The sequence below is a fragment of the Salvia miltiorrhiza genome, chromosome 6, assembly GCF_028751815.1.
Source record: "Salvia miltiorrhiza cultivar Shanhuang (shh) chromosome 6, IMPLAD_Smil_shh, whole genome shotgun sequence".
NCBI lineage: Eukaryota > Viridiplantae > Streptophyta > Magnoliopsida > Lamiales > Lamiaceae > Salvia > Salvia miltiorrhiza.
In genome coordinates this window covers 41,101,549-41,117,420 of record NC_080392.1, presented here as the reverse complement: position 1 = coordinate 41,117,420, position 15,872 = coordinate 41,101,549, and the positions used below count along the sequence as shown (strand labels likewise).

Genomic DNA, 15,872 nt, shown 5'->3' with positions numbered 1-15,872 from the left:
TGGTTTTCTTTTACATCATTTTAGTTATTCCTTCGTAAAACGAGACAGTTGAGTCTTGAGTGCCAAGCTATGGATTATTTGTTGTTCGTTGATCGAATATTCATGCATACATACAATTTTTTCAATATATTCAAAATGAGGGATCATATTATCACATCAAAAATAAAGGGATAATATTACCCCTCATTTCATTTGTAGTAAAAATGAGGAATGAGTAATGGGTCAAATTCTATTTTGTAGGAAATGTGGAAAAAAAGAAAATATTTAAAGAGTGAAATTTTATTTATACCTCTTTTTCTCATGATAAATTTACAACCAAAGAGAAGGCACCCTTAAAAAGTACATTTACTAATTTTATAACAAATTCTAATTGAATTTATTTATACTCTTTTCTATTTTATTATTACTTCCTCCGTCCACAAAGAGTGTATGGTGGAGTGGAGGACACGAGTTTTAATTTAAAAAAATGAAATATTTTATTTTAGTGTTAAAAAGTAGTATTGGGTCCACCAAAATATAAAAGTAAAATGTGAGTATTTTGTAAATATTAAGTGTGAATATGGTTTAAAGTATAAAGGAAGTTTCTAAAAAAGGAAAACAAACAATCTTTGTGGACGAAAAAAAGTAGTGCTCCCTCCTTCCCACCAATTCAGTCATCTTTCACTTTTCACACATATTAAGAAAATGCATTTAATTTTCTTTAAAAAAATACTACTCCCTCCATCCCATGAAGTAAGACCTAGTTCTTTTCGGCACGTGAATTAAGAAATTGGTATTTTATGTGTTAAGTGTGGTAGGTGAAAGTAAAAAGGTGAATAAAGGGTATTTTTTTGCCATTTTTAGAAATTGGTCTTGCTTCATGGGACATACCAAAAAGGAAACTTAGTCTTGCTTCATGGGACGGAGGGAGTACTAAATTTTATGTTTTTATTTTTTATACCCTTATTTATTATGTTTACACATTATTTTCACATTTAAGTGAAACATTAAATAAGGTTTGTTTAGTAAAATAATATTTTTATATAATATTAATTAAAAAAGTGGACTATCTTTTTGTGACATCTCAAAATGGAGTAAAGGACTAATTTCATGAGACGGATGGAGTAATAAACACATAATCTTTGAGAACAGATGAAGTATAATAATAATAATAATAATAATAATAATAATAATAATAATAATAATAATAATAATAATAATAATAATAATAATAATAATAATTATTATTATTATTATTATTATTATTATTATTATTATTATTATTATTATTATTATTATATCAATTTTAATTTAATTTAAATAATTATATTTGATTTTAGAATTGTGAGTCATGTGGTATGTACATTATTGTACTAAAAAATGGTTAGAAATAATTTTTATGCATGTTAATCAAAATTTAATTATTATATTTATTTATTAATTATATTTAATTGATGAATGCATATTGAGAATTATAACAATCTTTTTTAGTATTATGAAACACAAAACATATAAAAGTATACTCGAATTCATTTTTAATAAAATTATTTACATAAAAATTATGTTGTTCAATTAACATTACTTTTTTTATAAATTATATAAATTATTTTTTATAAATTCAAAGATCACGCGATGAATGATTCGAACTCAATACCTTAGAGCACTCCCAGCAGATCACCTAAATGTATCACTAACTCTAAATTTAAGCTAAAATAATTGAAAATGAGATTAAAAAAAATGCATCCAGCAGATCCCCTAAATTGTATGGGGCCCACAAAAAATTTTACACCTACCTAAATTCAATCTTAAATTTACACTCACTCTAAATTTATTTTAAGCTTATAATTAGTATGGCCCACACATAATTATTGTTTTTATGTAGAAAATAGGAAATCTGGTGTACGTATTTATAAAATCGAGATCCTAAAACTAAATATGAAAGCTTTAGGGAGGAATATAGAAACATAATTTTGAGATTTCTGCGGGGAGTGCTCTTAGATCTTGAATATTAACCTCATATCACTAGTGCAATGCAGGCACAATTAACATTACTTTTACTGTCAAATAAACGGAGCCATAGAGTAACTTCATGAGTTATTTTGTCTATAAACAGACGAGCAAAATTAGCTAGAAACAAAGAGGATGTGAGTATATTCCATAAAAGATTCGACGAAAACGATATTATTTAATTATTTTTTAAAATTAGTTGTGGAGGAATATTCGGCAAGTTGTGGCGTAAAGCAGCGTTTTCAGTTTTTTTTTTTTTTTTTTTTTTTAATGCTCAAGTTGTATTTCCCTGCCGCCCACGTCTCTTTTTGCTCGCTTCAACTATGAAATTTAACTATAACCTCACCATTAAATCATTCTTATCTCATTGTTACTTTCTCTAAATTATATTCGCAGTCGGACCATTAAATGTAATTTGGGAATTAACTATTTACAAATATCTTGTTAGACGTGAATGTTTTTTGACTGGTTTTTTTCATCTCTTCATTGCTTTACAATTTGGACATACATCTATGAAAACCGAAAGGTTGTCATGAGTGCACTGTCTTTTTGTTGATGAGTTGAAGATATAATATTTTGTATCCACATTTATATAAATGAAGTATTTAGAATTCTGTAGACCAATGACATAAAAATCTCTTTTTTTTTTTTTTTTTTTTTGAAGAGATAAAAATCTCTTTTGTTAAAAAATCTATGATTAGAGTTTGTGGATCTGCCCATGTTGATTATCTGACTTGACGAATTGAGTATTTCGAGTACTCGATTAAGACCAAATTCAGAAGGCGGATTTTATAAATTGAAATAGGGTACCGAATACCCATCTCGTATATCCAAATCAAGTATTAGGATACCTATTTTTTTTTTTTCGAGTTCAGAGTGAGGTTTAGGGTAATTTCAAATTTGAGTATCCGACCTTTTCAGGTAAGCGCTCGAATCCCACCAAATTCTCACTCCTATTTTATAAATTGAAATATCGGTAACTTAGGGTAAACCGAATGCTCATCTCGAATATCCAAATCAAGTATTAGGATATGTAATTTTTTTTTTCAAATTCAAAGTCAAGTAGGAAGTTAGAAATTAATTTCGAGTTTGGGTATCCAATCTTTTCAAGTAGGCGCTTGAACCCGATCAAATTCTCACCCTTTCTTTTTATAAATTAACAATATTAAATAAAGAAATTCTCACCCCCTTCATCGGTTAGTTGATGATTTGAATCAGTTTAACCATTTTATCGCCATTATAAAAATACACACGCATACCCTTTGTTCAACAAATTACTGTGACCAAATAATCCTTTGCAAGTATTTTATTCATTCACGAGAACAGTTATTTAAAGGCTTAGCTCTCATCCACATCACATTACACCTTCAAAATAGAAGGGTAAAAACACAAGCATCTTCAAACCATGAAAACTGCGTTATGATTTCATATTTCAAATAAATCTCATTGATTGATGGGATCACCAAACGATGATCCTCGGTAAAATAGGAGCAGTTCTACTTCAAGGTTTCAATTGCAATCAAGACGAAAACAAAGTCGCACGACACGAGCAAAATAACAAAAAGAAAAAACAGCAGCAGATCAGACGCCTTATATCATCTCCAGAGCCTGAAGAATGTCGAATTTGAGGTCTTCAAAGTCCTCCACTCCAAAGCTGAAGCGAACCAAGTTGTCCAAGATACCGTACTTAGCCCTCTCTGACTGGGGAAGATCCCTATTTCAAATAACATTTGGTGTAATATTCAGTTAACGTGACACGTATTTGGATAAGCTATTACAGTAAGCCGAGTACATACCAGTAAGACATTATAGCAGGTTGATCGACAATGCTTTCACAACCTCCAAAGGAAGGGGCGATGTATGGAATCTTCAGTGAATCGATAAATTTTGCAGTTTTGTGCAGATCCCCGTCAACCTGATTTGATTCAAATTTCAGAGGGATTGTTTCGAGCAGAAAGATGGAATAGAGAAACCTTTAGCTGTATATATTCGTCCACTGACCTCAAAACTAACCACTCCACCAAAACCAGTCATTTGCTTCTTGGCAAGATGATGTTCTGGATGACTAGCTAACCCTGGGTAATAAACACACCTGATCTGCAATTCGTATCAGTCGAGCATTATACACAATGTACCAACCGCAGTCAATAGCCAAAACAAATAAAGAATATTGTTTTGTATAGTTTTACATTACAACAGTTTATCAACACATTATGTCAGTAAGTTTAACCAAATATTTTTATGCATCCATAAATGAATTTGAAAAACATAAATTGGTAGGCTCATAAAGATGATGTGATATACTAGGTCAGCATGTAAAAACGGCACGTCACTGCCAACAGAAAGCTACAGGCAGCACAATAGAGACAATTAAGTGCCGCAAAACCAAATAGATCTAATAGCCCCATTTTTTAGCAAGAATAGCAATGAAACTACTACCTAAAAGGCCAAGAGAAGAACTAGAGAAACATAAAAAACAGGAGCTCATCAGTACCAATTTTGGGAAAGAAAATAAAATACAATGAACATAACAAAATTGAAAAGATTCGAAACCTTCACAGATGAAGAGTTCTTTTAACCAATTGATTACCTTGGGATGTGCCTCTAAAATCTCGGCCATCCTTTGTGCTGTAGTGTTTTGTTGCTGTACACGAAGATGCAGCGTTTTCATTCCTCTGATGATCAGATATGCAGCATTCTGATCAAGAACAGCAAAGTTAGACAACCTTACTTGTAGTATAAGTTCAAAATGCAACAACTACAAAATGCTTAATAGAAGTTAATGCATCAAGCTCAATCAGTGCAGCAAAATCTGAAGTGCAAAATTAAGCAAGCCAACCCTGAAAATAACTTATGATTTATGAGCCAGTTGTTTAATGTAGTTAACTCACTGGATTAAGAGCACCACCAAGTACATTATGCAAGTTACGAACAACAGAAACCAATTTTTCAGGACCACTGATTGACCCTGCAAGGACCTGTATAAAGAGTTGCTGGGTTAATAACGAGGCATATAGTGTTTGCAGTGTTTAATGTAATTGATGTGTATAAAGACTGTGAGAGAGGCGAAACTGGCATACATCATTATGACCGGCAATGTACTTAGTTGCAGAGTGTACAACGAGATCAGCGCCTAGAGCCAAGGCTTTCTGGTTAAGAGGAGTTGCAAACGTCCCATCCACACAAACCAAGGCTCCATTCTCATGGCAAAGCTTCGAGACTCGCTCAATGTCAACACATCTCAAGAATGGATTTGTTGGAGACTCTGTAAAGAAAATAGAGACCTGCAAAGAAAGTTATTATTAATGAGAAACTGGAAGTTCAACCAAATCATAATGTACAAGGTAATCTATCATAAACACCAACTTTGTTCTTCTTTAAAGCTGACTCCAGACCTCCAATATCCGCAGGATCAATGACAGTGGCCTGCATTTTGTTATCATGGAAGGAAAAAGATTAGCCCTCTTGGGTCCAGATTGGTCCACAACTGTTCAATAACACTCTCATGCAAATAATGAGATATTGGGGACATTCATACCCAAGGACTTACTTTACAGTGTGCATGAAAGTCCCAATAACTCATTTTTGCATGATGTTTATACAGTGAAAAGACTTAACATATTGGTAAAAGGAATCAAGAACTCAGATAAATTGGATTAGAAAGAAAAGAACATACAGTGATTCCCATTTTGGGAAGAAAGTTCTCAATAAATATCCGAGTCTTCCTATAACAGTCAGTTGTAGTCACCAAGTGCCCACCAGCAGGAACAAGTGCCATCAACATGACAGTGCTAACACACATTCCAGACGCCATCAAAAGTGTTGATTCAGCCCCTTCCAGTGCACTGGTAAATTTTCAAGAAATGAAATGAAGCCACTTGTGAGTGCATTACTGTAAGTTGTTTTATACAATAAAGGAAGGCAAATCTAACTAACCTTATCTTTTCCTCTGCAACGAGAGTAGTGTAATTCCCATACCGTCCATATTCAAAACTGGCACGTCTTTTTTCCTGTTAAGAGAGCAAAGAGATCCAGATTCATGCATCCGTTTCACCTTATGGTGTAAAGTCTATTCAAGATATTCCAAGTTGACATTATTCAAACAAAAATGATTAGCTTAAATTATTTTTCCATAAAGAGGTGCTGGTTTGGATTTCAAAAAAGGACTAAACAAGCACTGTTTGACACAACACTAGTCAGAAAACAGCTCTAGAGAAGCTTAGGTTGCAACTAAGGTAGGTTTTAATTGAACTAAGTAATCATAATCAAGTGTAAAATAGCACATTCTTCTCCCCCGGCAATCTATTTTGCTGATCTATGTTACAGCATACATGATCTGTAAGTAATTCAGGTCAGGGGATGGCTTTAAATCAAGGTACCATCAATGACCTTAGATATGGGATAAAATATTTATCTATTAAATCAAAAGGGTACTTAAGAAATAAGAACATCTATGCAACAACTTTAACAATGAAATAATTGAATATACCTTAAAGTCAATGAGATCAGCAGTCTTCTTGAAGAAATATGCAGATGTATTAAATACTGGAGTAGTTATTGCATCAGTAGCAATGGCACGGCCCAATCTTTCACCTAACCAAATCAGTAAATCCACAATATTTATAAGAACAGAGAAGCTTATGAGTATCCTAAAGATGCACAAATTCAGAAACATACTGAGTGAACAAAACGAGAAAATAGCAAGAAAAGCAAACAAAAGAAACTAAGACAAACATATTGTTATCTTGTGTTTTCACTTCGGACCACACCTAGACCCATTAAAATCACTTTATCGAAAGGCTGAGCTAGATAGAATATTCATTGACCACGAACAAACGAATCCGAGTTCTGGATCCGGAAAATCACTAACCGTGCGCCTAAGATATTATAATTAGGCAATCAAAAGTTTCAAGTAATATACGAAATTATAAATGAACAGAAATCCAGCCTCACTTACACTCGCATAATTTAAGCTATTGCAGGCTTGCAGCCTCTAAATGAAGTACTAAACAGACATAGCGAATCGAACAGGATGGAATAGTTAATTGCTACGCAGAATAAGAGATAGATCAGGTATTAATCCTAACTAGCATACCAGCATGAATCGCAACGCTGCCATCCGAATTCAAAAATGAAGCGTATTTAAATTTAGGCGAATCGTCAATCTGGACGTTTTCGCCGTCACAACACGGATCCTTCACCGGAAGGACCCCATTCGCAGCACCGGTGTCGAGCTCGACCGGTGCTGCAGCGGCGGCGGCCGCGGCTGCGTCAACAGCCGTAGCCGCCGGGGTGGGAGCCGGCGCGCCTTGGTTGTTTGACCAAGAAGCCGCCACGATTTGGGCGACGCCAATGTTGCTGCAATTTCTCCGCGACTTGACGCTGAGCTGGCGCACGAAATTCGGGGGAAACTTCAGGATGAGCGACGAAAGACCGTACGCTCCGGCGCCGCCGCGGAGGACGGCGGATTTGGATCCTGCGCCATATCGAGGTGAAGGAATCTCCGGCAGGGAGAAGTCGGGATCGGAGCGGCACTCGAAGGAGGGAAATGCCCTAGCGAAGCTGGAAACGGCCATTAGGCTTAGGTTTGGGGGAGGAGGGTTGGAAATGGAAATGAAAAAAAATCCTATTTTGGATGCTGAATAGAGTTCACAAATTCTGGTGAGCCTCTCTCTCTCTCTCTCCTCTTTCTCTCTCTGGACTAGGAAGTAAACGGGGCTAGAGTTTGTCGTTCTTATATAGCCTTCCGATAAACACTCCTCTAGATTCGTTTCTTGGACTTGTACTATTTCCTACATTTTCTTTTTTATTATTTTAAATGACAAGTTGCTCCTCTCTAACCATTTTTTAATGAGCTGGTCTCTTCCGAGATCAAAGTGTTGAAAAGACGGATCCGATTGAAGCTAGAATGGATAGTGGGTTATTTTTGTGAACGAATTATAAAAGTAATTACTCCATCAGTCCCACGAATTTTAACACGTTTTCCTTTCTAAATCGTTTCACAAATTTTGACATATTTTCAAATAAGGTATTAAGAGCATCTCCAATGCATTGGTGCTTATGGGGTGTCTTAGAAGGTGGTCCCCATCTAAGACACACCCCTCTCCAATGCATTGTGTCTTAGATGAGTGCTTAGATCCTTATTTCCACAAAATTCACATTTCTATATTTTTATTTTTTAAATTCATATTTTATTAAATTCTTGCACAAGATTGAAAAATTCTTGAGCACGTCGCTCGTCCTCGTGGCTTGATGAGGATGAAGACATTTTTTGTAGAGAATTTTTTGATGTGGAGATGATTTTAGATAATGAAATGAATGGAATTAAATTGTGATATATATAGATAAAGGGAAAAAAAATTAAAAATCGGTGAAGATGACCGTTGGCCCAACGGTAAATTTAAAAAAAAAATCAAACGGTCATTCTAAAAAAAAACGAATTTCGATTTTTTTTTAATTGGGCGCGTCCTCCGGACGAGCCATACATAATTGCCGTTCGCCCCGTGTCTTAGCCAAGACACGGCCTCGCATCCCGCCGCGTCTCCAGTGCGGCGGCCTTCTCTTCGACCCGGATCGAGGCGCTGCTCGACACAAGCGCTGCGGATGCTCTAATAACTTGAGTAAAAATTTAAAATGCCCACTTCCTTATCTTTTTTTGTAAAAATGCTATCTCATGTGTCCGACCGATAAAATGATGTGTCCGCCCGGTGAAATTATGTGTCCGCCCGGGCGGACACATGATCTAGCCACCCATCGTTCATATGTATTCTTGACTGATAACTGTCAAATCGTTGACTTTTATGATTGATAGCTGTCAAATCGGTCAAATGTGTAAGACTTTCACAGAAAACCAAGCACACCTATCAACATCAAAGGGTAAAATAGGTACTTCACATAATTAGGGCATAGAATGCTTTGTATGATAACTTAGAGCATTTTTACAAAAAAAAACTTAAGGAAGTGGGCATTTTTGCCTATTAACACTAATAACTTTCTATTTCCTACTTTATCACTTTTATACTTTATTAACTACACACTTAAAACACTAATCTACAACTCCTTAATTCTCGTGCCGAAACCAAACGTGTCAAGATTCGTGGGACGGAGGGAGTATTATTATAAAAAAAATTAAAATATTACTTCTTATCATAATAATAATTAGCTTGAATAATTCATATTTTTCAATTAGTTCTAACTGATAGAGCAGCAGAGAGCACGAGCACGACGATGGTGTACTTATTTTGGTCAAAAAATATTTTGAACATTATTTTTCTTTATGTCAATTATTACGTTTCATCACAAAACAATTATTTTGCATTATTTGGTCCAGACTAGCGACTCACGTCCAAACCTGTTCCCCAGCCCCAACCCGATCTGTCTCACTTATACATGCGGTTTTACAAGAGAATTTGTGTTTTTAAATATTTCCTCCATCCTCATAAACATATCCACTTTTAATATATCCTCAATAAAGTAATTGAATGTGTTTTGAGTGTGTAATGATCTCATTTTATTATGAGTAGAAAACTTATCAAAAATAAACTAGATACTCCCTCCGTCCACGAAAGAACTTCCTATTTTTCTATTTCGGGACGTCCACGAAAGAACTTCCTACTTTTTCCTATTTTGGGACAATACCCCACCACTTAAAAAATACTCCCCTTTTAAGACAATTCCCACCACTCAAATAACATTAATTAAAACAACACAATAAATTATTAATACTTTTTCACAATTCCCAATACACTTTACAACTTTTTCTCCACTCTCAATACACTATACAACATTTTATTAAAACCCGTGTCACTCCCTCCTAGGAAGTTCTTTCATGGACGGAGGGAGTACATTTTATGAGAATAGATGAACTATTAAAATTGTTAGGTGTGCGTGTGTCAACTAAATGATAGAATTGTTAATATCTAAAGCCAAACGTCTTGAGTTTGAGTTCATTGTGGCGCAACGTTCTATTTCTTTTTATAGTATTATTAATGCATTGTAAAAATATAGTATTTTTTATTTTTTTATTTATTTTCTCTATTGTAAACAACTTTTAGGTGAAGGTGAACTGAAATAATTGAAATTGAAATCAAAAGAAAGTGGAATTTTGGGCCCAACCGACTTTATAGTCACCTCTCTTATGAGAAAATCGACATCGTTTGGACATATTATATTATAAGTAAATGCACAACATTTATTCCCATAGTACAGGATAAAAACTGATTGTACAAGAACATCTCATGTTTAACAAAAAGATACTGCATCACATTTAAGTTTTAACACGGAACATTTTCAAGTTTCTACAATTCTCTCACTTTTTAATTTGTAGGAAATCTAAGGTCCTAGGCTCTCTCTTTTTTTTTTGGGTAAATATCATAAAAACCCCTGAAGTATACTCGCTTTATCAAAAATACCCTGAAACTTTTAAAATGTTCTCTAAACCCTCAAACTATCAGGTTTTTATCAAATATATCCAGCATCTATTTTTCAGTCACCATAAATGTGATGTGGCTCACCGGATGGCACAATATAATTTATATTCTATTTTTTATAAAATGCAATGGCAAAAACGACATCGTTTCGTACCATATCATTTTAAAAAAATCCACTTTGAAATTTAAAATTCACTCCTATCGTGTTTGAAATTCACGCTAATCACCTATAATTAGGGATAAACACGATAGAATATGGTACGAAACGAAGTCGTTTTTTCCGTGTCATTTTAAAAAAATAGAATATAAATTGTCACATCATGTTTCTGGTAATCGAAAAATAGATGCAGGATATATTTGATAAAAACCTGATAGTTTGAGGGTTTAGAGAACATTTCAAAAGTTTCAGGGTATTTTTGATAAAGTGAGTATAGTTCAGGGGTTTTCATGATATTTACCCTTTTTTTTTGTTATTTATTATGGCATTACCCAGAATTTGTATTTTGCATATTTGTCATACAGATTTCATTAAAGGGGGCTAATTATATATGAAAAATAATTTTCTTTACATATAAAGAATCTTGATCTGTGTAGGTGCATTCTCTTTGGTTGTAAATTTATCATGAAAATCATTCATTTTTTTTCCTCATTTTTTACTTGACCCTTACTCATTCCTTTTTTTTTTTTTTTTTGAGAACCACCCTTACTCATTCCTTATTTTCACTACAAATGAGGGATAATATTATCACATCATTTTGGAGGGATAATATTATCCCTTATTTATAGTGAAAATGAGAAATGAGTAAGGGTCAAGCAGAAAATGAGGGAAAATAAAACAAGGATTTGGAGGATGAAATTTTGTTTGCCCCTTATTTTTTCATGATAAATTTACAACTAAAGAGAACATATCCGTATAATTAATTGTACGGATGAACCCACGTCATATATCAGATGATTTCACCAGGAAACAAAAAGAGAATGTTAAACTTGTAAAAGAAAATAAAATTTTGTGTTTTTTTTATTTATTTTAACAATTAAAAAGTCATATACGAATTACAAAATTATATTAATATTATGTTAAATTCGATAACAAATCTGTTCCAGTGCAATAAATTTCCCAACCAGGCCATCTCCCAATCTCTTTCTTTTTCATGTAAAAAGCTTTACTAATACTCTCTCCATCCCATGAAGCACGACTTAGTTCTTTTCAATAAATTGATATTTTGTATGTTAAATGTGATATGTGAAAAAGTGAAAAGGTGAATAAAGGGTAAATTTTTTGCCAAAAAAAGAAATAGGTCAAGCTTCATGAGACGAACCAAAAAGGAAATTGGGTCATGCTTACTAGGATGGAGGGAGTAGTATATATTATGATTTAACTAATTTTGCCTATATTAAGATAGGTTTTTTTTTTAATATGGGCTGAGATTTAGTGGTTTACAGACGATATCCAATGTGGTTGTACACGTCATTTTACAGTATATAAAAATATCATTGTTAATTGTTTTCATTTTATCAAAACTATTAGGGCACGTTTGATAGTTTTATTAAGATAAGCTAAGATAAATAAAATTTAAGATACGTAACATACATAAAATAAGATTAATAATATATCTTAATGTTTGATAAACCAAAACTAAAATATAGATAACATGAATCAATTGTTTGGTGATTTATATTAAAATTTAGATTAAGTAATCAAATTACTATTCTACCCTCATATAAATTTAAATAAAATAAATTCAAATTTTTATTTTAAAAAAGCCAAATTATCTATGGCAAATTGGCAACCACAAAACAATTCTCTATCTTTTCCACACGTGTCTCCAAACCCCCCCCCCCCCCCCCCCCCACCCCTCACCCCCAACCCCCACCAAATCGGAAACCCCCAAAACAATTACTCCATCTCTCTCTGTAACACCTCCATCCCCTACCCCCACCTCCATCCCCACGCATGATTTTGTGAATGCCATATTCCTTCTTGATGCAGAGAGTTTAACAAGATAATTGAGGGAGCAACTAGGATTTGGTCTCTAAAATCAAAGATATTCAATTTTTATACTCCATTTTCTGTTCTGGAATCCCCCAAACCCACCGCCAATTCAATTTTATCTTCTTGTATCTCACCCAAATCTTCCAACACAAATCTTCTAACTTTCTGTTCTAGAAATCTGCACCCAAATCTTCCAACACATATGCGTCGAGATCAAGGCCGGTGAGCAGGGGGCGACGGCTGCGACGCGGCTGCGACGCTCCACCTCGTCCTCCGCCGCGGCAGCTCCCATAGCTTCAGGCGAGTACGTCTTGAGTTTGCAGCAGAAATTGAGAGACCCACAAATATGGGGAGAAATTTGATTTTGGTGAAATTTTGAGTCAAAAGTAGAGGGCTTTTTTGGGAGATGGAATTCATTTCAAAAGACTGGAAAACGTATCAGATGGGGGGTGGGGTATACGTAGTCGGGATTTATTCGTGTAAAGAGGTCCGGGCCTTTGCATAATCCCAGGCCATCTGTGTTACGAGCAAAGCCACCAAACTCCAATGAAAAGCTGTATTAACATGCTAATACAGCAATATACAGGGCATCAAACACGTCCTTATTGTAACAAGCTACCAAATTACCAATGCTATACGTTGCAAAAGAATTAGCATGCGTTTGCTTTGAAGTACAAGGGAGGGATAAGTTATATTTATTATTTTATATTTTATTTATTTTAATGTATAAAAAAATTTGAGTAAATTGTATAATTTTTCAAACAGCCCCTTATTCCTTGAGAAATGAATAATTTTATACTTAAGAGAGGAAGGTATAATTTTATACCACCTTATAAGAAGTGGATAAATATATTATCCTTCAAATCAAATAAGATATTAACAAATATGATCTTCACTTTAAGTGATAAATTTATACATCATTATATTATCCCTTCATTTAGAGGGATAAAAATCAAACACGCCATTAAAATATTAACGGTAGATAAAAATTTTGGTGAGACTGAGTGCACGGGTGAAATTGATTGAGGTGGGTCTGAGGGCAGTCACGGATCACATAATTCAAAGTAATTATATTATAGTAATGAAAAATAATAATTAACATTATGAAAAATAATGTTTGTTCTTTTCGGAAATTGTTATTTTTACTCACGAGAATTTATACTTTTAATTTATTTGATTATATAATCATTATCGTTAAAAAATTAACCATTGATATGAGAAAATGTAATGTTTTATTTAATATTATAATGTTAAAACAGCAATTGAACTAGCAATATTAGAGAACCAATTATATAAAATTTTAAACAAATTCAATTACGTATGATTCCCTTTTATCTCTTATAATTTTTTATTCAGTTACAAATTTCTATTATTGAATGTGTTATCAAATTTCCATTCATTTAAAGATTCAATCAATATTGAAACCAAAATTTTAAAAAATGCAATAACCGATTTTTCGATTTTCATTATATAAATAATTTACCAATAATCTTCTTTCTAAAAAAATTACGCATTTCGTTTTCATTTTCACTAACTTTCAATTCTTTTGAAAAGCTAAATTCTAAACAATTAATCACTATAGTTTTTATTTCGAAAGTTATTTACTCGTAATTATTTTGATGGGTTAAGTATCAAATAAGCCCCTGACATAGTAGCCTTTATCACGTTTGCCTTCCTATAGTCCAAATTGGGCCAATTAAACCCTCATAGTACCTAAACTCGAATAAGTGAGCCCTCGCCTCTAACGGCCATATAACGCCGTCTGCCTTTATTTTTATTTTTTTTAATTTTATCTGGTCAGCTCTGTCGACTTCGGCGGCACGAGTCAGCTATGCGCTCTGCTCTGCTGTGCTCTGCGCTCTGCTCTGTTATGCGCTCTGCTATGCGAAAGTGTCACAATGTAAACCAGCTCGACAGAGCTGACCCAAAGCCCCTTCCTCGAACACGCACTTCCGCGGCAAATCGCCGACGGAGAAAATCAGCGAGACAACGATGATGGCGAGCTCTCGAATCGAGAAATGAGCGTTCGGATCGAGGAGAGAGACCAGGTAGCTCATGTTCTCCTCCTTCGCGACGACGGCAGCGGACTTGTCGTCGTTTGAAAAGAGCTGAATCAGCGAATCGAGTGCCTTCCGCTTGAACTCGATCCCGCCGATCTGGAGCCTGGTGAAGAGATTCCTGACGAAGAAGGCGCGGTGGTAGAGGGTTTCGGCGCGGCGGAGGTGGAGAGGAGGGCGGGGATGAGGGTGAGGAGGAGGGGGTTGTCGGTCAAAACCCAGGTGGAGGCTTGGAGCAGTAGCTATGTTAAAATTTTTTTATAAAAATATACTAGTTAACAGCCTTTAAGTCGCCGTTAGGGCGGAGGGCCCGATTGTTAAAAATTTGGCACTTTGAGGGTTTAGTTGGCCCAACTTCGACTATAGGGAGGTAAACGTGATAAGGGCTACTATGTCAGGGGCTTATTTGATACTTAACCCTATTTTTTTATTGACGTATTAATTTATAAAATTATTTAATAAAATTATTAATTATTTCAAGAAAAATACGTCTCTCGAAAAAAACGTATCAACTATCACATGATTGGTGAGATATTAAAAAAACACACACACACAACGACAAATTGCCAACTATGTATATTATACATAAATATGCAATAAAATAATTACACATCTGATAAGAACGTTTGTACAATTTATATTATGAAATGTTGACGTTGAACTTGTTTCAAAAATTGTGTAAGATATACTTATTAAGTTAAAAATCGTAGTATTATGTTTTTTTAGTCATTAATAATGAAAGGCAAGTAGTAGTTTAATTGTGAATTATTTTTGGACACATACACTGAACATCTCAGCGACACACAGTTATTGTGATAGTGATGAGTGATAGTGCACGGATGTTATTTGATATGGCCCAACTATGTTAACTGATGCAGATTCCCCTCCCCACTTAATAATGAAATAAAAATAAAAATAAGGATAAAAAAGTTAAGGTTGTAGTTGGTATGAATGACCAATAAATAAAAACACGCCGTTATCTATATGAATTTACTAATATATTTAGGTTTTCATCGACAAAAGAAAAATATTATTGATCAACCCAACTTTTCTTTTAGGTAAAACTAGCATTTGCACCCCGTGCGATGCACGGAAAATATATTTTTATTTTTATATTTATATAAAATTGATACCAACTCAATTATCATATTTATAAATATAATAAAAAATTACATTTAATTAAATATATATTTTAGTTTAATATTAAAAAATAAAGAAGAATTCACAAGAATAAAAATTGATACGATCAAAAGGCAAAAAAAAAAACTAAAGGCTAAAATGAAAATAATTAAAAAAATAAATTTATTCGAAAAAAGATGAGAGCTGAGACATAATTTGTTAATTTTAATCTTTCAATAAATATAACTTTTACAGTTTAAGTTAATTGATATATTTACATAAAATATA

General features: G+C 33.8%; 1 protein-coding gene across 1 annotated transcript; it reads right to left on the bottom strand.

The window, feature by feature from the left end:
- Window positions 1-3,383: 3,383 nt before the first annotated feature.
- LOC130989577 (cystathionine gamma-synthase 1, chloroplastic) lies at window positions 3,384-7,833 on the bottom strand. The gene is made up of 11 exons (XM_057913557.1): window positions 7,082-7,833; window positions 6,476-6,579; window positions 5,923-5,996; window positions 5,663-5,831; window positions 5,353-5,412; window positions 5,067-5,270; window positions 4,878-4,964; window positions 4,577-4,684; window positions 3,988-4,083; window positions 3,783-3,901; window positions 3,384-3,700 (listed from the first exon to the last, which is right to left on the bottom strand). The coding sequence occupies exons 1-11, from the start codon at window positions 7,560-7,562 to the stop codon at window positions 3,577-3,579; spliced, it is 1,626 nt and encodes a 541-aa protein (XP_057769540.1). The 5' UTR covers window positions 7,563-7,833; the 3' UTR covers window positions 3,384-3,576.
- Between the last annotated feature and the right edge of the window lie 8,039 nt (window positions 7,834-15,872).